The 22,004-nt window shown below is 39.4% G+C and overlaps 1 protein-coding gene across 1 annotated transcript in view; it reads left to right on the top strand.

Moving 5' to 3' along the window:
* The window catches only part of LOC126354631 (UDP-glucosyltransferase 2-like), a 50,720-nt gene extending 39,136 nt beyond the window's left edge, over positions 1–11,584 (top strand). The window contains exons 5-7 of the mRNA XM_050004401.1: positions 25–247; positions 6,514–6,733; positions 9,952–11,584. Of these exons, the coding sequence (XP_049860358.1) occupies positions 25–247; positions 6,514–6,733; positions 9,952–10,228 (720 nt within the window). The 3' untranslated portion in view covers positions 10,229–11,584. The remainder of the gene's footprint in view (positions 1–24; positions 248–6,513; positions 6,734–9,951) is intronic.
* Positions 11,585–22,004: the final 10,420 nt, after the last annotated feature.

Below are 22,004 nucleotides of genomic sequence, written 5' to 3'. Positions count from 1 at the left end.
TTAATGATGTGACTGTCGTAGTAGGAGATACAGTCTTTTCTGGATGATGCGGAACAAGGGGCCATATACTTCAGTCTTGGGTCTAATATGAAGAGCAACAGTCTTCCAAAGAATATAAGGCAAAGTCTAATGGATGCTTTCTCGGAACTCCCTCAGAGGGTGCTCTGGAAGTTTGAGGATGATGACCTTCCAGGGAAACCGAGCAACGTCATGATTGCGAAGTGGCTTCCTCAACAGGACGTTTTAGGTAACGTTTAATTTATTTGCTGATTATTAATTTTATTCTCTGTAGTGTTCAATTATTGAAAGATAATTACCGCTGTTTACATTATTTAAATTACTGATCAGGGAATACTTGACTTATGTCAGATCTGTTTGCTGTACGCCACCTAAAATTTGGCGTAAATTCCAATGAAAACGAGCTCTTCCACAATGACAATAAGTTCCTTTATGTAGTTTTACTTTTGCTCTTATTTTACATTTCAGATTAAGACAATGATGTGGTGCCTAATGTCCAGCCACGCATCCTTAATAACATGTGATTGGTATACATACAACTTAACAATAATTATACACTGAGGTGACGAAATTCACTAGATTCCTGCTAATATCGTGTCGGACTTCTTTTTGCCCCGCGTAGCGCAGCAACTAGACGACAAATGGACTCGACAGATTGTTGGAAATACTCTGGAGAAATACTGAGCTATTTCTGATAATCATTTACAATCTCTTTTCCCATAAATCTTTGGCAGTAGGTTATACTGAGCAAACATTTCTTCCACCAAATTTTACTTTGGCCTTCACTACACATTAAAACATAGGAATAATGTCAGTCTTAATAATACTTTCAACCAGAGAGTCTTAGAAAGGTACAAAAATTAAATAACGGAAAGTAAATTAATAGCAAAATATAATTATACACTCCTGGAAATGGAAAAAAGAACACATTGACACCGGTGTGTCAGACCCACCATACTAGCTCCGGACACTGCGAGAGGGCTGTACAAGCAATGATCACACGCACGGCACAGCGGACACACCAGGAACCGCGGTGTTGGCTGTCGAATGGCGCTAGCTGCGCAGCATTTGTGCACCGCCGCCGTCAGTGTCAGTCAATTTGCCGTGGCATACGGAGCTCCATCGCAGTCTTTAACACTGGTAGCATGCCGCGACAGCGTGGACGTGAACCGTATGTGCAGTTGACAGACTTTGAGCGAGGGCGTATAGTGGGCATGCGGGAGGCTGGGTGGACGTACCGCCGAATTGCTCAACACGTGGGGCGTGAGGTCTCCACAATACATCGATGTTTTCGCCAGTGGTCGGCGGAAGGTGCACGTGCCCGTCGACCTGGGACCGGACCGCAGCGACGCACGGATGCACGCCAAGACCGTAGGATCCTACGCACTGCCGTAGGGGACCACACCGCCACTTCCCAGCAAATTAGGGACACTGTTGCTCCTGGGGTATCGGCGAGGACCATTCGCAACCGTCTCCATGAAGCTGGGCTACGGTCCCGCACACCGTTAGGCCGTCTTCCGCTCACGCCCCAACATCGTGCAGCCCGCCTCCAGTGGTGTCGCGACAGGCGTGAATGGAGGGACGAATGGAGACGTGTCGTCTTCAGCGATGAGAGTCGCTTCTGCCTTGGTGCCAATGATGGTCGTATGCGTGTTTGGCGCCGTGCAGGTGAGCGCCACAATCAGGACTGCATACGACCGAGGCACACAGGGCCAACACCCGGCATCATGGTGTGGGGAGCGATCTCCTACACTGGCCGTAAAACTCTGGTGATCGTCGAGGGGACACTGAATAGTGCACGGTACATCCAAACCGTCATCGAACCCATCGTTTGCCATTCCTAGACCGGCAAGGGAACTTGCTGTTCCAACAGGACAATGCACGTCCGCATGTATCCCGTGCCACCCAACGTGCTCTAGAAGGTGTAAGTCAACTACCCTGGCCAGCAAGATCTCCGGATGTGTCCCCCATTGAGCATGTTTGGGACTGGATGAAGCGTCGTCTCACGCGGTCTGCACGTTGAGCACGAACGCTGGTCCAACTGAGGCGCCAGGTGGAAATGGCATGGCAAGCCGTTCCATAGGACTACATCCAGCATCTCTACGATTGTCTCCATGGGAGAATAGCAGCCTGCATTGCTGCGAAAGGTGGATATACACTGTACTAGTGCCGACATTGTGCATGCTCTGTTGCCTGTGTCTATGTGCCTGTGGTTCTGTCAGTGTGATCATGTGATGTATCTGACCCCAGGAATGTGTCAATAAAGTTTCCCCTTCTTGGGACAATGAATTCACGGTGTTCTTATTTCAATTTCCAGGAGTGTATAAATGAAGTAGTAGTGTTTTGTTCAGTGGTTTTTACATTACGATGGACAGTTTCTCTGGTCTAGTGTCTATTTACCGAAGAAACTTTTGTTCCTGTTCTTCTTAATGTCCTGCATGGATGTCTATTTTCTAAATAATTTCTGTTGTTGATGACTAACTTGAAGTATACTGTGTGACCATGAGCTACTTTCATCCTCCCATCATCTCTGTAATTAAATAAATGCATGACATAATTTTCTTTCTCTAGATTCACGGGATTAAACGCCACTGTTGATAGACGGGTTTTTCAGCACTCTTGTACTGTCTTTCTGTTTCCAAAATCGGAATGATGTATATAGACCTTTGTATGTTAGGAGCGTAGTACTGAACCATGTGCACTGTATTTCCTGACAAAATATTTCTGAATTTTAACACGGTACGTTGGCGATGATTATTTGAAGCTGCCTTGACATGAGCACCCGGTACGCTAAAGTGAGCGAGAAATGCTGCGTGCCCACTCATCAGTAACGCTGTCCTGACCTCTGAGAATGAGATAATTCAACAGAAAATGGGACGAAGATTTTTCATACCCCGCTAATTAGTTACATACGATCTATAGCCGTCCATCATTGCGAAAGTGTCACCGATGCAGGAATTTGTTCAGGAAATGACCACTCGACTACGTCCCACAAATGTTCGATGGGATTTAGCTGGTCAATCTCGGTGGCCAATAGAAAGAATTCTATTTGTCCAGAACGTTCTTCAAACCAGTCGTGAACAAATGTGGCCCAGTAACAGGCTGCGTTATCATCCATAAAAATTGCATCGTTGTTTGGGAACAGAAATTCTATGAATAGCAGTAACTGGTCTCCAAGTAGCCGAACATAGCCATTTCTAGTCGATAATCGGTTCATTTTGGTCAGAGGCCCCATTCCATTCCTTGTAAACACAACCAACACCATTATGTAGCCACCAACACCTTGCACAGTGCCATGTTGGCAAATTCAGCCCATAGTTTCTTGGGGTCTGCACCATGCTCGAACCCCACCATCAGCTCTTCCCAATTGAAATCTCGCCCAATTGTTGTACTTAAGCATCGTCGGTCCAGGTGACTACTTGGATGCGTGGCCACCTGGGAACATGAGATGTATTAGCCCAGGGAGAAGCGAGTCACTGCAATTGAGTGCAACTGAGAAACTGGCGCCAGGCCACTCAGTTGCCTTTCTTTCTTCGTTCCAAATATTGATCACCACTTATTTGTTTTGCAATTTTTTCTCCTACCTAGAAGTAGTTAAACATTTACAATACCTCTTCAACATATTCCACCAAAATTTCCATATATTTTGTTCTTTTCAAAATTATACCGCCACTTTTGTCTTTAATGTCACATGTGATTGGTATATATCCTCTTCTGAAGAACCTAACAGACCTTTAAAAGTCACTTATATACCCTGAAGTTTTATCCTCTTCTGCTCTTTTGATTAGAGTTTCCATAGATTTTCTCTTTTTTCTCCTGAGAAATTTTTTGGTTTCCCTATCACCATTTTCATATGGTTTCTTGCCTTCGTTGAAATACTCCTCTTTTTCGTTTAATATGCTTGACAAATAACCAGAGATTTTTGGAAGCATATTTAATTCGCTTTTTAGTGATGTATAAGCTTAGTGAAGCGACGAATGAAAATGTGTACCAAGGCCAGGATTTGAGCCCAGGTCTCCTACTCACTAGGCAGATGCTGTAGCCACTACAACACCCTGACACAGTGGCTTTGCACAACTGCACAGACTGTTCTAGGAAACTTCCCTCTTCAATCCAAATTCCTATTCACACCTCAGTCCACTTGGTATTTCTCCTAAATTCGAACAACAGGAATATCAAGTGCGCCGAGGAATGGATAGGAATTTGGATTCAGGCGGGAGGTGTGCTAGGGTAGTCCACGCTGCTCTGCAGAGCCACTGTGCTGGGGTGGCGTAGTGGTTAGCAAATCCACCTAATTTGCAGAAGGCCTTATTTTGAATCTAGGCTTCAGTACAAATTTTCATTTGTCGCTTCAGTCTACACATATACATTAGAGATATCTGAAACTTGAAAAGAATCATATAGTCTCATTTCAGTTTTGAATCAATGATAATGTTAGTAGTGACTACTGAGTATCACTGTCTTGTCTAGTGTAGTTGCTGTGGACATCTCAAGTTACAAAATTAAGCCATAAGCAAATAGCCATTGGAACTACGCAAAATATGTTAACATGTACATGTGTTCGATTTCCAAACCAGAATGAATGTGCGCAGCAGAAGTAATTTGGAGCATTGAAAATTGTTCATAACTCATCGTCATGAGCTCAGCAACTGCTGATGTTCTTCTGTACGATTTACAGATCTACTGAATAGAGTATTAATTTTAGAAACCATCTAATAATTGTTTTAAAAATTGTTCTACAATTCTTCTGTTACTTTCTCTCTTACCACATTATTTGTAGCGCTAGAGTCATCCGCAACTAAATCCAACTCTCCCTGATGGGATATTATCAAATAATGCAATTTTTGATTTCATTATATATATTACACTATCATATAAAGGGTGTAACAGATATAAGTGCAGATTATTTTATATGTAGTACCTTAACGTGCACTCACATGTTTTGTTTTTCCTCTGTGTCAAACAGTCTTCCCACAAACCGTTCACTAACTTCATGACCTGGTGTTTCTTGCACAGTCTTATCTACACCTCTAAGTGGACTACACTTGTCAGTATTGATTGCTTTACATTAACAGGACCATACTTCAACACTGCGCTACTGCTCATGGGGAAAAACCATTAATGGCCTGCTTCTGTTCGCATATGTGAAGGTATTACAAAACTGAACACATACGATTTGTAGCAACTATAATTATTAGACTGAAAATGATGTAAATACTGGGCAGGAGTAATGAAGTAAAAAATCAAAATACCGCACGAAAACAACGGAAATGTTTAGGTTTGGGAATTATATTACTTACCTCCAAGCCGAACTTCATGTCTTTATTTGGAACCCATGAAATTTAATTTTGTTTCCTCCTCCTTTTTCGTTAGGCAGTGAAAGTGATATTTAACATTCAAGTATAACAAAAATATAGCACTAGTGTACAAACTAAAATGTCTCAGGAGCCAGTAATCTTTGTATACAGATCAAATAGAGTGTACTATAATATCATCATGTAATTATGATATTTGAGATACAGATTTATCATAAAAATTTGCTTAAATGAACTTGTGTAAAAATATAAGTACTTTAGTGTGTACCAATGGCGCTTCTTTCTTGATTTCACATGCTTTTCTTCTGTGTATTTGTTGGTCTCTGTATTATTTTAAGTTTTTATGATACTATGACGTATTTGAGCTCTTGGATATTATATACAACTTTGCACTATCTTTAGTATCTACAAGTTTTCGGAAAAGACTAAAGTGTTATCCCTACTTTTTTATTATTTAGAATTCTTTGAATTTTCACCTAAACATGTTTGAGCATTGAAACGAGTAATAGTTCACTGACCTGAATTTCCACATTTTTTTCTGCAAACACAAGTGCTCTGAAAGCAAATGACGATACTAGCCAATTTATTTGGTTCTAAATTTCTACAAAACTGTACACACTGTTCAATGCTTGGTGAAGTATAATGAATCAGATGTATGTAAGATGTTATATATGCAGTATAGATATTTTTACATAACTACTGAACAATTCTCATAATTTGGCTAGTCCTCTGGAATCATTTCATGAAATTTCAGTTTTTAACTTTTCTTAACTTCAACTAACACGTCACAGGAAACTGAAATAATGCCCAATAATAGTAATACGAAACTGTAAATAAAAATTTTTGCTAAGCAAAGTCAGTCAGTATTGTTGAATCCTAAATTCACTTCAAACGATATAATGAAGTCGATGAGTACTAATGTGTTAAATTATTTTGGTTGTACATTTTCTCATTCACAGCAGTATGCAGTGGCTGATTTTAATTTTTATAAGGAAAGGAAGGAAATCAAGTTTTGATGAGTAGTATTTTCGTAAGTGCACTGTGTGCGATAAAAAGGCCATGCTGAATAACCACTTATCAAGTCTATAACTGTGAAAACAACAGTACATACCACTCATGACCTGCAAATCCTACACCATTAGGTACAGTCTGTGTGACTAACATCACGATCTTGTTGCAGCTCACAAGAATGTACAGCTTTTCATGACTCAAGGTGGTCTTCAGAGCTTCAACGAGGCGTCCTATTATGGTGTGCCTCTTGTTGGGATACCATTCTTTGGTGACCAGGGACACAACGTAGGAAAAATGCTAGAAGCAGGAATTGGTGTGAAGCTGGACTTCAAAACAATCACTAAAGAGAACGTTCTAAACGCTGTGCAGACAGTTCTGGACAATCCTAGGTAAATCACAAAATTAATTTTTCTGAAAGAAAATTGTGATATTACTTCTGATTTATATATTTTCCTTTAGTTTGTGCATTGAACAAGCTGTGTAATTAATTTTAGATGAAGTGCTGCAATATAATGTATGTACACCAAGCATTGAGCACTCTTGTAGCAAGGAGATTCGGTATAAACAACGCAATTTGTCCCATGTAATGTTAAATGTGTTATCAAGAACAATGTTGATAGAGACAGGTATAGGTTAGGTCCAGGGAATGTAACATAGCATGTTATTTCCTTTGATTTTGTACACATTTCTCTGTTCTGAGGAACAAATCCACTGTTGAGCCTAGTTGTCTTCAACCCAATACCAGGTAAGCTACCAGTGGAACAGACACAAGGGCTCATTTGATTATTGTTGATTGACCCAGCTCCAGCAAGTGTCTCAAGGGAAACCTAAATATAACGTTAGAAAATCCAGAATTTGATTGCCTCGGTGTTTTATTGTTAAACAAAAACTTGGCTAGAACTGAAGAGTTTGGGTTTTTTTCTGATACAAAAAAAAGGCATTCTCCCGATGAAAGGTTCATAGGACAGTATGGTTATTTGAAATAGAACAGATAAAATAATTACTTTTAATATATTTTAACTACTTGATTCTTACATGGAAGTATATTTTAATAGTATGTATGCTACTATTAAGTAAATGTTTCCGTAATACTAGGTATTTTAATTTATGTTTTTAATGTGAAAAGTAATATTTCTGATACACATTTATATGTCATTGGTAAACATTTATAGGCCCTTTTCCAAGGTTAGAATGAGTAAACATTTCTTTCACCAAATTTTATTTCAGCCTCTTGAACACATTAAAACATAGTAGTAACGTCATTCTTAATGATACCTACCATGGGGGAACCGTCATAAAGGTAAAAAAATTAAATAACAGAATATAAATTGATAACAAAATATTACTGTACAAATAAAATACCAGTGTTATGTCCGGTGGTCTATTCGTTATGACGGACAGTTTCTCTGATATAGATTCTAGTTACCAAAGGAAGTTTTGTTTGTCTTCTTCATCCTGTCCTGCATGGATGTCTTTTTTCTAAACTAAGTTTGATTGCTGGTGACTAACTTGAAGCATATTGATTGACGATGAACTATACACAAGCTCATAAATGAAGGATAATGCTGATAAATGGTGAAACGACGCTCTGGTGGGGCGGTTTGGGTGTTTAAATCACCTCAGGTTATGACCATGCGGTGCATTTGACCTGCTGTCGTTGCACGGTGTTGCTGGCAGCAGTGCACATACGCAGAGGTGTGTTGGTGCATGCCAGAGTACAGTGCAGCGAGTAAGTGTGCAGACGTTTTCAGACGTGCTAATGGTGATTGTGGGTTGAAAATGACTCAAGTAACACATATTGACGACGTTATGAGGGGCAGAATACCAGGACCACTGGAGGCTGGCAAACACAGCAGCTCGCAGCATGGGCCCTCTGTGTGCCACAAAGTGTGATCTCAAGATTATGGCAACGATTCCAGCAGACAGAAAACGTGCCCAGGCGCTACAGAGCGGGACTTCCACATTGTACAACATCACAAGGAGACCGATATCTCACCATCAGTGCTCGCAGACGGACATGGAGTACTGCAGGCAGCCTTGCTCGGGACCTTACTACAGACACTGCAACAGTTGTCTCCAGACACACAGTCTACAGACGACTGAACAAAAACGGTTTATTTGCCTGGAGACCTGCAAGGTGCATTCCACTGATCCTTGGTCACAGGAGAGCCCGTAAAGAGTGGTGTCAAGAACACAGTACATTGTCATTGGACCAGTGGTCCCAGGTTATTTTCACGGACGAGTCCTGGTATAGTCTGAACAGTGATTCTCGCCTGGTTTTCCTCTGGCGTGAACCAGAAACCAGTTACCAACCCCTTAATGTCCTTGAAAGGGACCTGCATGGAGGTAGTGGCTTGATGGTGTGGGGGGGGGGGATTATGATTGGTGCATGTACACCCATGCATGTCTTTGACAGAGGAACTATCAGGTCAGGTGTATCGGGACGTCATTTTGCACCAGTATGTTCGCCTTTTCAGGTGGGAAGCGGGTCCCACCTTCCTCCTGATGGATGATAACGCACGGCCCCATCGAGCTGCTATCGTGGAGGAGTACCTTGAAACAGAAGATATCGGGCGAAAGGAGGGGCGTGCCTGTTCTCCAGACCTAAACCCCATCGATCACTTCTGTAATGCTTTCGGTCGACGTATGTCTATACGTCTTCATACCCCTAGGACACTTCTGGAGCTCCGACAGGCACTGGTGCGAGAATGGGAGGTTATACCCCAGCAGCTGGTCGATCACCTGATCCAGAGTATGCCAACCCATTGTGCGGCCTGCGTACGTATGCATGGTGATCAATCCCATATTTAAGTCAGGGTACATGAGCAGGAAACAGTGATGTTTTGTAGCACACGTATTTCGGGACGGTTTTTTCAACTTATCACCAATACCATGGACTTACAGATCTGTGTCGTGTGTGTTCCCTATGTGTCTATGCTATTAGCGCCAGTTTTGTGTAGTGCCACGTCGTGTGGCACCATATCCTGCAATTATCCTTAATTTATGAGCATGAGTGTACTTTCATCATTTCTGTAATTAAATAAATCCATGATATAATTTTCTTTTTATGGCTTCGTTGGATTAAACGCCGCTGTTGATAGCCTCTTTATTGTATTTCTGTTTTCAAAGTCGGAATGACGTGCGTGTGGACCTTTGTATGTTAAGAGCCTAGTACTGAACCACTGCTTTGTACATCCCAACGAAATACTTCGTAATTTTAAACACAGGTCCTGTGCGCTAAGTTAGTTGATCTGCGCTATACACGAGCACTTGCTAAATCAAACTGAATGAGAAATGCTGCACCCACAAGTATCAAGGACGCTGTCGTGACCCCTAGCAACAAGATAATAAAACAAAACCTCGGAAGAATATTCTTCATAACCCGCTGATTAATTATAAACGATTTCCATGAAAAGAGCACCTATGGATCCTTCTTCGCGAAAACAGTCAATTTTGAAGGCATGGCACATTTGCGTACTGTTTGCTTGCGTGAATGATCGAAGCTGTTGACATGGACAGTGTTTCTATAATAATTGGACTGTCTTTCGTATTACAGAAACACTTCTGCCACAGCTTCACTGTGTGAAATTTGACTTTTCTGTTGCAGCTATCAGGAGAACATGAAGCGCTTCTCTTCCATCTACCGGGAGCACCAGAGCACGTCCCTGGAGAGGGCGGTGTGGTGGGTGGAGTACGTGATCCGCCACCATGGGGCCCCCCACCTGCGCAGCGCAGCCCTCGACCTGCTGTGGTGGCAGCTGCTGCTGCTCGACGTCATAGCCTTCATACTGGCTGTGGCGGCCGTGGCTGTGTTTATCGTGTACAAACTGATTCTGTGGCTACGATCTGTGGTTACGCCACCCAGAAAATTAAAGAAACACTGAGACTATGAATGTAGAATGCGCCAACAATTTGCCAGTTACCTCTCACAGTGCAGTAGACAGGATTCAGCAGCCACGCCTAGATCTATTTCCAAGTTTTTTGTCGTACATCTGGCATAAAGACATGTAATGTCCATGAAGCACAAGATGAAACTGGAAAAAACATTATACTCTCTATACCTTAACACTGACAGTCGAAAATATTGTCTTCTTTGCAGCCCAGTTTCTCAGCGACCAACCATCCTACTACGGTACTTGTTGCCTTAAGTTAACTGAAGTTACGAAATGTAAGCCTTCTTTTCTTATTAAGGTTTTCTGCAGGCTGCTCTGCCTGTCTTTCCATCCTGCATTGTATATTTCCACTCGCCTTTTAATGTGCTACCAAACACCATTTTTAAATACTTCCAGTATCTTAATATCTAACTATTTTCTATTTTCAAGTTTCACATCAGTACAGTCTTGTAGTTCTCCAACCCGTTTATGGAATTAAAAGACTGTGTTTGTCATTAATATATCTGCTATTTAAAAACAATTTTTCAACTACACTACACTGGTTAACATGTAGTACTTTATTTTCTCTTTTTTTACACCATCATTACTGAAATCTCTGAAGTAGTCTATATTCCTTAATGAATCTTCATTATTATTGCTATTAGGGTTGTTTTAATTCTTCTCTGTTGCTCTCAGTTTCTTTATTTCGTTTCTGAGGTCTGTATTAAGTAGCCAGTCCTTCCTATTTGTTTCTTCTGTTCACCGGAATCTGTCTGGTTATTTCTTATATGGACAGTATAATCCGTCAATGTTAGTACTGGTATTATATCCGCTTCTGCACTTCTCAATACTTCCATTATTTATTACATTCCCTCTTCAATACATCATTTCAGCAGCAGTGATAATAAACAAGACCCATGAAATCAATGGGTTGGTCCCTATTCTATCGTTTTGTTTTATTACTTCATCATGAAGTACACACATGTTACACGCCACAAGATCAGTTTGTTCTTAAGATTTTTCTATGAAACCATTAGGCTGAGTTAGTCTCTTTCTTCAATTTTCTACCAGCCAATACATTCTATACCCACATTGTGGCCTTACATTGAGTATTCAATTCACAAATGAGGTACTTGTCCTTTTTTGTTAGTTCCTATAAATTTTACCTCACTTGTTTATTTATTAAAATCTATTTTTGAATCTAAAATAAAGATGTGAACAGCTGAAAGATCTGTATTTAGACTTAATTGTTAGGGCTAAAAAGAGTATTACAGTACAGTGATTTCCTTATGACACCGTTCATGAATAATTTGTTGAAATCTGTACATGACGTTAGCATAATGAGCATAAAAAACAAATAAAGCTAGCTATTCAAGGCGTAATATTACTCTGTCAAGGAAAACATCAAGTTAATCAGCCATAAAAATTTTGAGCTGTTTGTCGCTAAATTGAATGCTCTGTTGACATGAAACTTTAATAATGGATTAAGATTTTTTAAATTTATGCTTGTGTTTAAATGAATAAAGCGAAGCCTATAAAAGAGTAACGATATTCTAAGTTCACAATATTCTAACTTAATACGATTCACTAACGGAGTTAAAAAGTGGGGAATGTCGTGGTATTCAATGTACCCTGCTCTAGTTATCGTAAAGCGGAAGCTTTAATGTAGCTGTTAGTGTTGATCAAAATGAGTATTTTCCCTGAGACAACCACATTTTTAAAATCAGTTGACATGTGCCCCATCATAGTGAAACATCACGGACATGCTCATTTCAGTATGTAAAAACCTAGCAAAACCAGTAAGTCAGAAAATTTAAGACTTTTTGTCCTTTGTATTATGTAAATGTGAGACCACAACATGAATTTCTTTTCCCTAGTGTCTCTTTCCTCTTACATCGCTCTTGATGATGTTTGTATATCAAACTAGGGGGAACAATTCTACATGACTGAAAAACCTGTTGAATAATCCAGTTGCTTGTTTCGTTTTACAATTCACAGATAGCGCTGCCATTTCTCAAAACTCTGCACCGGAAAGAAATGGAGTGCTATACTAATGAAAATATCATACATGGCACGTCTAGGTCTATAGTTATGAAAATGATAGTTGCTACTCACCACATAGCAGAGACTTTTAGTCACAGATAGACACAACAAAAAGACTGTTACAAGATAAGCTTTCAGCCAACAAGGACTTTGTCAAACACACAAACACACTCACGCAAACACAACCCACACACGCATGACCAGTCTCTGGCAGTTGAGACCCCCCACCCCCTCCCTACCGTCGCTCCTGCATACACAAATAAACTACAGACTTAGATGTGCCGCCATGTATGACATTTCAATCACTAATGCATCTCATTTCTTTCCATCGTAGAATTTGAGAGCAATACACGTATCTGTGCATTGTGCACTGTAAACCGAAACAGGCAACTGTATTAATGGAAAACTTGTGGTCTGTAGTGTGCCGCACGATATTCTCGCTTTCACAATGTAGGTCGAAGATCTGAAAATAATCCATATCACACAGTTCGTGTAATACGACCTGCAATTTCTCCATTGTGATACCGTATAACACATCAGTAGGTGGGTGGAACGTGTTTTAACTTCATCTGTGATGACGGGATCTCGAATTTTTTCAGTAGCTTTGCACGCGATTTACTACATCTGTCGGTTGAACGTGTAAGTGTGAACACACAAACCATTTTCTAAGATTTAGGGCTAACATACAAAGGGTCAAATGTAAAGGATAAACACAGGTCTTTTAGTACACGTCAGTCGTAGTTTAGTACAAGGATGCCGATGTGGATACCATTACTAATAATCAATGATAACCAGCGGTACTATATTTTTCGTCGTGTAGCAGGTTTCGAGACGGAACAGTTTCACGCCAACAGGTGGGGCGCCTCTATCAGACCTCGCTCTCGGGCAGATGCGGGAGTGGCAGTTGAGAATTAAAAGAGTGATCGATGGGGACGATCAGGATTCGGCTTGAGTGTCGGTCAAAGTTTATGTCGCTGAAGAAATTGTTTGATGTAGATATTGAGACGTTACCTGAGTAGAGGAAGTATTTCCGTAAACGCGGAAGAAGGTTTGTGAATTGGAAGATGTACCATCGAAAGTTAAAAGTGGAAAATAGAGCGTGGAATATTACGTGAAAGGCCATGATGCCAAGTGGAAGTCTGAATATTATTAAAGTGACTGTCGACATAATTGGACACAGGAAGAAGTTGCATCGTTAGTGATACTATTTAATCTTTCTGTGCCTCGATCTTTTAGCTGTGACTAGACAGAACTTATACTATAAGATTTTACTTATCTCGAGGATTAATAATCTGCGTTTCAATTGAGCAACTTGTTATGATCCCACCAATATCAGTAAATATGGATCCCTATAAGTATAGGAAGGAGTGAGTAGATCGGTACAGGCACACGACAGAACTCAATAGCCCCTTTAATTTCTGAATTTAATCACCGTCTTATTCTACAAGTCTAGTTAGTAAATAAATAATCCGATTGCTGAAAATAAACAATTAAAATAGAAAGCGGCAGTTACACTGGCCATATATAAATCAAAAGCTGCCTTTTTTCTTCTTGCCCTCATAGTCATTTGATTCTAGACTCGTTTCCATAAATTACAAAAATTACACGAAATACCAATAACTGCGGAAAAATTTACTTATTACTTTTAACTAGCGTTAGAAGCGTCCTCCACACATCAAGCCTATTATTAGATGAGTAGCTCGTGTGATAATAAAAACGATTTATGTGCATCAATACTGAACAAATAATAGCTGATGACAGATCAAAATAATACATCATGGCCATTGGCAATGAAACTTAAGTCTTACGTTACAGAAGATAAAGACCTAAAGAATATTATAAATACAGTACTGTATTTCGAAGTGATATTAATACGAGGGTAAATTAATTATCATCATCAAAGTAGTTATAAAACTTTATTGTAATCAAATAGGAAACTTAAAAGAACATCCTTTTTCGACATAGTCTCCTTGCGTTTCAACGCACTTGGTCCATCGTTGTACTTCCTGAAGCCATCATAAAAGAAGGTTCTCGGTTGAGCTGCGAGCCAGGAATGCAGCGCTTCTTTCAGTGCTTCGTCAGAGGCAAATCGACGGTCCCTTAATGCCTGTCTGAGCGGAACAAACAAGTGATAGTCAGAAGGGGCAAGATCGGGGCTATATGGAGGATGATCCAGTACTTCAGATTTGGGTTTCTGAAACACATGATTAACAGCATGGCAGCGTAACAAAACTAACCTAGTAGCTAGAAAATTGCAAACATATAACAACAAATAAATAAAGCATACGTCTCCAACGTAAAATGACAGTAGTAACAAAATAAACAAAAATATAACCAAATTGCACATAATAATTGTCTTACACTCGTGCATAATTTTCGATTTATACCATAACTTCCAGCGAGTACATATTATGCAATACGCACATAGAAGAATATCGCTTGACAATCCATAGAATGTTACGTAAGCTCTCAGTGGGAACAAGCATTCAGATATACACGGACTGGACATAAATGTGGAAACAACAAAAACGCAACACATTGCTATGCCTTACACGGTGTACGAAAATAGTTGACATTCAAAGCAGCATTCGTTATTCCGGCAAGACGGTGGGAATTTCATGAAACGATGATGTAAGTGGATAGTAATCACACACCTTTCCCTCCAAAATAGACCATAACAGCTTAATAACATTTATATCTGGTCACTGATAAGGCCTGGAGAGATTCGACAATTTAACCTCATGGTCACAAAACCAGTCCATGGAAGACCTCTTCAACCAAAGGGACACGTAATTCTTGGCAGGAACACGACCTTGCAAAGTATCCATTGGGCTAGTGGAATATCACGATATGTCTGTCTAAATCATCACCGAACCCCCACCATTTTTCACTCTTGTGGCATAATCTCGGCCAGATGTTCGAAACAAGACTCATCTGACCAAATGACTTTCGTCCACTGCTCAGTAGTCCAGGATTTACGGCTTCGGCATTTGCCTTGCTGCGTGGAGTAGCCTCACTGTCTTAGGCGTCATGTTATAGTTAGCACGGCTCCCCCTGTCGGAGGAGCGAATCCTCCCTCGGGCATGAGTGTGTGTGTTGTTGTCCTTAGCGTAAGTTAGTTTAAGTTAGATTAAGTAGTGTGTGAGCTTAGGGACCGATGAACTAAACAGTTTGGTCCCGTAAGGCCTTACCACAATTATTTTGCATCGCTGGTGACTGATTTTTGAATTTCATCTAGCCCTGGAATTCCCAGCTAATGGAGCTGCCTTCGTGTCGTTTCGATGTTGACAGAGTTCGGAGTGTGACATTCAGTTCTGCAGTGACTTTTGCAGCTATTGTCCCCTTATTGTCGTCACCATCTTCTTTAATGACCGTCTGCCATCATCACGCAACACACATTTTGACGTACCTTGTGACTTATCGTATATGGTTTCCAGCTTTCCCTGTGTGCTGTGTAACTCTTCGTTATGATGCCTTTTGAAACACCAAACGCTCTGGCTACCTATAGAGTACAAACACCAACAGTTTCCCCTCGTTCGAATCGACTTACCTGCGAGCTGCTACGCAGAACACTGTTCTGATCACTACTGACATTTGAAACTTGTGGAGGATATAGCGCAGCTGCCATTTGTAGTCAGCTACAACAGTGCGACCTGCAGGCTTGGCTAGCATCTGTTTTCAAGCATTCATCGCGGTGTTTTCATTTACAACTGATGAGTATAGGTCTTACAATCGCTTAAAAGTCACCTGTAACACTGCAAGACGTTGCATTCTCTGCGAGGAGTGGTGACACGAGGGGAATATTTGTCTTTCAATCCTTCTAGTGTCTTGCATTAAGTGACCTGCTATTCACAACTAGTCTCATACGAGAGGTGTAAGTGGTTTATGAAATTGAGGAGCACGAACGAGTTGGGGAAATTCTGAAGTCCTAGAATGAAAGTTACTATTAGAGAAACGCATTCCTGTCATGGACTTACGGTGCCGTCCAGCGAATGACCAAAACGCGAATCACGATGCACACAAGAATTTGACACTATTGACCAAATAGTCCCGCTAAAGGATCTATAAACATAATGAATAAGTGGTGCAGCACATGAAAGGTTCCGAACATGTCTAACAAATACGTTGCAGAAGGTAGAGCTGGTAAATACTGTAGCTACGAGCACTCTGGGACGCTTTGTTTACATTGGGAATTCTGACACACTTTGTAAACATCACATGACTGAGGTTATTGACCTAATAATGTCAACATTCTAAGCAGGGATATCATCCTTCTTATCAATAATAATTCACTGCCATTTTCAGTCCCCTCCTCCTATCACCAACCAGTCACACCAAAGCATGACGCATGAATAAGCCAATCAAAAATTCAGGATAAGAAGAGCACTTCAATTACGATTTATGCGCCACACCCCTCCCCAACCTTCGAACCAATTACTGTGAAATAAAGATACATCCGATCAGAATATACGTTTAATAAAAAAATAAAAAATAAAATATCTAAACAGCGAAGTTGTGCTTTGTATCAATCCTCTCCTCCTCTCCAGCAAATCAGGGTGTAGTGCTGGATTTGTGTGTAAAAGTGATACCAAGTTACATTACTTCCAGATATTTTGATAAACACACACTGCACAGTGTGCTAGCTTCGTCACCTCTCCTCCAATCACAGCCTAGTATTTTAGCAGTCATTATAATGAAAGAGTCATTTCCAGTGCAGTCCCAATTGGGCTGTGCTCAAAAGTATCTGAACGACCTGGATTATTGATTAAAGAAAATACGATCCACAATTAACGAAGTATTTGAGTTGCATAAAATAACGAAAATGTTGTCAACTACGTTTGTGCTACTGGCTTATGGACTGGCGCACTAATCGTATTGGACAATTTCACCAGAATCCATAAGCCATTCGCTGTGGAGTATTGGAATGAGTGTATAACACACCCTTGATAAATCTTTAAAAACCAACTTTGGTATACAAAACATAATTAACAAATTGTTGAAGGTGAGTTTAAACAATATTCTGCAAACCCTGAAAACACGAAATAAAATCAAGTGTTGATTTATGCCCCAGTTACTTACTGTCACCAACAAATGTCTACAATGGCTAAAATGTTAAAACTTCGATCTCTGTACCACACGTGGTCTAAGACACCAGTTCGAATTAACTGTTTAGCTTATCTATAATACTTGTCAAAGGAAACAATAATCTATCATATCCGCAATAATGCAGCAGCAAGGCTGCAAAGCAAAAAAATTCAGAATTTACATTTAAATATTACAATGTTTATTTCAAATATCATGTTATTTTAGACACATATTTGTCAAATTGGTGCCTATAAAAACTGATTGTGGACTCTGAAGTACGTGCTAGAGAGAGAGAGCAAAGGAAAGGTATCACTAAGAAAATACCATCCATGACAATTACTGCAAATGGCTGAGACTTAGTTGAGGCTCAAGATAATTATTGTACCTCGTCTATGATGATTATCAAATATCACAATATTCTAAAATACCTGCAAGAAACGTCAACAATGGAAGAATGTATACTATTTACATTTTAACAGTATATAAATACGTGGAGTGTGGTTAGTCTGATGATGTTCAATGTCATCATCTAATTTTTTCTTCACTAATTTAGGAGTGAGAAAAGATAAAGCACCAGTGGAAGAAATACCAAGGATGTCAGTTGTTACGAACGACTGAGAAATTGATGCAGTTGGAATTATTATACTATAATAAACTATACCAATCTGTAATAGACACACACAATACGATTTTACGAAGGAAATGCGTTTCGAGTTTAATGAAGGAAGAAAGCGTATCGTTACGATATATCACGTAAACTGTAGAACGACGATTTTTCCTTATATACCCTCACGAGGTGACCGAAGACGGTAACTGAGAGACGTGACACCATCAAAGACGTTGACAGACTCATCGTCTCGGAAATAAACATTTTTGATAAAATTATTTGTCTATAGTTTTGCTATGCGTAAGATCTCGCACAACTTGCATGCAACGTGAAGATTCAAATTAGATATTACAGCACCTAAATTGTTTCTGTTACTAATTAAAATGCATGCAACTTGCATGTTGGCACTAGTGATGAGACGTCTTAGGTTAAGTAGCATTCATTTATGACGAAAGTTCGATATATCTATCCCACACATGAGTAGCCCAGATGCAAAAGCCGCTAACTGCATGATACGCGAAACTGAGATAATCACGAATAACTCTTCCCATCCAAACTATTAAATTTGAAGACTGGATTTCTTTTTTCAAATTTAAATAAAAATATAATTAATCACTCGGTATTAATGGATGAAATCTGCAATTATTGAAATACTGATTTAGCGTTTTTTACACCCGATTTATGCAGTTAGCGGTTTTTGAAAACGTATCGACCCAATTACGAAACAAACATTTCGTTGCAAAACCTGCTATTCAGTGATATTTTAGGTATGACAGAAGGACAGGATTTAATTATTGCGACTGTAAACAAAACAATTTTTATTTCAAAGAGAAATCTGAAAATTCTACAAAATCGGCATATAAGAATACGAAGGTGACATTATTTTACCAGGAAAAACTGACTTCTGTCGCAGTTGGTGTGACTTATTTAAGATCAAAAAGAGAACAGAAATGAATGTTCATCATTACTTTTTTTAACACCACTGTGATCTCTACACCACAGTGTGTTGTAGAAAATAAAATAAGCTTCAAATTGCATCTTAGTAAAACATCGATAAAATTTTAGAAAATGATAAAATTGGCGGAAAGTTGCCTCTCAGTTAAAACAGTGACAAAAAATTCTAGAGAATGAAACTGACTGAAAGTTGCTTAAGGCTTCTTCCTCTTCTGAGGATTGGTAGCGGCAGTTACGACTTTAGGAGTGCCTTCCTGCTCCTCCAACAGGTCGGTGTAAAATTTGAGTTTGTCATTGCTCACCCACTTTTCACCAAAGTGAAGTTCCAAAAGCTTTTTGATATTTTCGAGTTTTGCTTCTGGAACTTGTACACTTGCTGTGATTGGTGTTGGGCCGTTTCCTTTGCTGAAATTTTTTCCCCTCTTCTGTATGCTCTTCCCTCTCCATCTTCAAAATTGTGGAAGGGCTCTCTACGAACTAGACAAATCTTTTTGTGTTTGCTTTTTGTGAAAATGTTTCTTGGGCTGTTTGAATCTCGAAATTCCAGCTATGAGTCACTTTCACTTAGCCTTCAGCGTCACAACTAGAGTCATCACAATTTTCATTGCGTAGCATTGCTTTAATAAGACATTTCACGTTCTTATTTTTCTGTTTCGGAAACATTTCTTTTCTACCGACCAGGTCCTCGCTTCCTTTTCACTGAGGGATCGTCGCCATCGGTCTCCTTCTGGTCATTTAACAACTGTTGCTACGGGCTCGATTTCTTGCAGAATTCCTATTATTTCAATTACTCCCACTTCGTTTTTTATTATCTTCTGCATTTAAACCATCATTTTCTTCAAAACACTCACGTAAATACGTCAGCACATATCTTGCTGATCCGTTGAACTGTGCTCACTCGCATATATTTCGACAACGCTGCCACCCTAAGTCTGAATAAGAAAAATATCCCTTACAATTCTAACGAACTGAAATATAGCTTTGAATGTCTACATTGGTAAGTCTGATGTCAGCTGGCTTGCTTTGCATCCGGACAGAGCAGAGCGACCTCCGTGTCTGTTAAACTTGGTGGGTTTTGTAAATGTTGGACATTTAGTGCGCTTTACACCTGAAGACGCGAAGTTAGCGGCTTTTTCAAAAAGATCATGATTTTCTACAGCCGTTTTCGACTGTTTATAGCGGGTTTAGCACCCTGAAACCTATTATATCCTGTAGTCACTGAAAAAACCTATACGTCAATGTGCTCATCTCAAAAATAGAAAAAAAATGCAGACAATGTAGGTGTCGAAATATTTAATCTGACGATCGACTGTGCTTGCAAAGTGTGTAAAATCTTACATATAACACGCTTCTATTTTGCTAGAATTTTCGTAGACGTCCTGCATATTACAATAATCGTGCAAGCTGCGTGTATTTTAATAATACAGACTATTTTAGAAGCAGAAATGTTTAATTTTAAGCTCCATGGAGTCTGAAAATGAGATTCTCGTATCTAACTTTCGTCTTAAACGAGTGCTTTCTTTTATCGATAGTCCCGATATACAAGCTGCGATAATGGAGATAATTTAAGTATTGGAATATTTGGTAAATAATTAATTCGAAACTATGTTATGTCTTACACCAAGTGTAATACAGACATCGAAAATTTTACAGCAAGTAACTTGGGCATAAATCAGCAGTATATTTTATTTCACATTTTTGAGGCTTTGTAGAATAGTATTTAAAGGCAAACTCATATTCAGAAACTACAGATTACTAATTTGCGAATTACATCTTATAAGCAAATGCTGCATTTTAATTGTTTATGGAGAGTTTGCCCACATTAGAGTGCCAACATTCTGTAGTGACTGAGATACAGCTTCTGATGGAAGTTACCAATCTGATCGGTGAGTCAGTCAATAAGTGATTTTTTGAAATTACTATAACAAACATAGATGACAACATTTTCATCATTTTACACAATTCAGGTTCTTTGGTAAGTATGGGACATATTTTTAAATAAATAATTTAGGTCATTCGTACATTTTTAGCACAGTGTAGTTACGCTGTACTTGGAGATTTCTTTTACATAACTGATAAAATACTAGGCTCTGATTATAGAAGGGGGGAGGGAGATGGTACATTACGCATTCTACATAAATAGCAAGGAAATAATGAGACTTAGTGTTATTTTCATTGCTCATTTTTATACTTCACTCTGACTGATTGAAGAGTGAGAGACAGAGTAGGGGTACAGGGCACAACTAGGCTAGTTAGATTTACCTTTTTGTATATGTACCATTTCAGTACTTCACTGTGATTGGTTAGAATGAAATGTAAGATAGTAGGGCATAAAGTAAAAATAATTCTTATATCTAGAATTTTAGATAGGCTCTTTCACTTTTCATACTGGGCTGTGATTGGTTGGAAAGAGAAGGAGAGAAGGGTATAAAGTATAGTTGTGCTAGATCCTCCATCTTAGATATTTCGTGTGAGTGCATACAGGGGAAGAGGCATTTTTCTTAATTTGTCACCAACACAATTGGATCTTGAAATTTGTATCGGTTCTTTCATTTGTCATACTTCCTGTGATTGGTTGGAGATAGAGCGGAGGGGGATGGGAAGGGGCTGTGGTTGGTAAGGATGGTAATGTCACTGATAAGACTGATGATTACACTACATTCAGCTGATATAAACAAAGTGTCCTTGATACTGAATGGAAACAGAGATCTATACTGCTATAGTAAAGACGTTAAATGAAATGACATTCTTAGAAAACTATTCATCATATCCAAAATACAAATAAATACAATGTTACAGGAATTTATTCTTCAAGGCAGTGTGTTAGGGACATTATTGTTGACATACAAGTACATGCATGTCTTATCAAGCACTCTAAGGATAGGAGAAAAGTTCTCTTGCGAAATGACAACAATGTAATTAGAGATAAAAACGCAGAACTCTTGGCAGTGACGACAAATGAAGAGCACAGGCGATAAAGTTATACTGTTAAATTTAATGTAGATGACTCTTCCACAGACTGATTAACGAACACAGCATCTCTTGCGATGGTTATTGATTGTCTGTTGAAATAATCACAGAGAGATACTAGCGAAGAGA

This window comes from Schistocerca gregaria, chromosome 3 (assembly GCF_023897955.1).
Source record: "Schistocerca gregaria isolate iqSchGreg1 chromosome 3, iqSchGreg1.2, whole genome shotgun sequence".
NCBI classification, from domain to species: Eukaryota; Metazoa; Arthropoda; class Insecta; order Orthoptera; family Acrididae; genus Schistocerca; species Schistocerca gregaria.
This window is presented reverse-complemented; position numbering and strand designations above follow the sequence as displayed.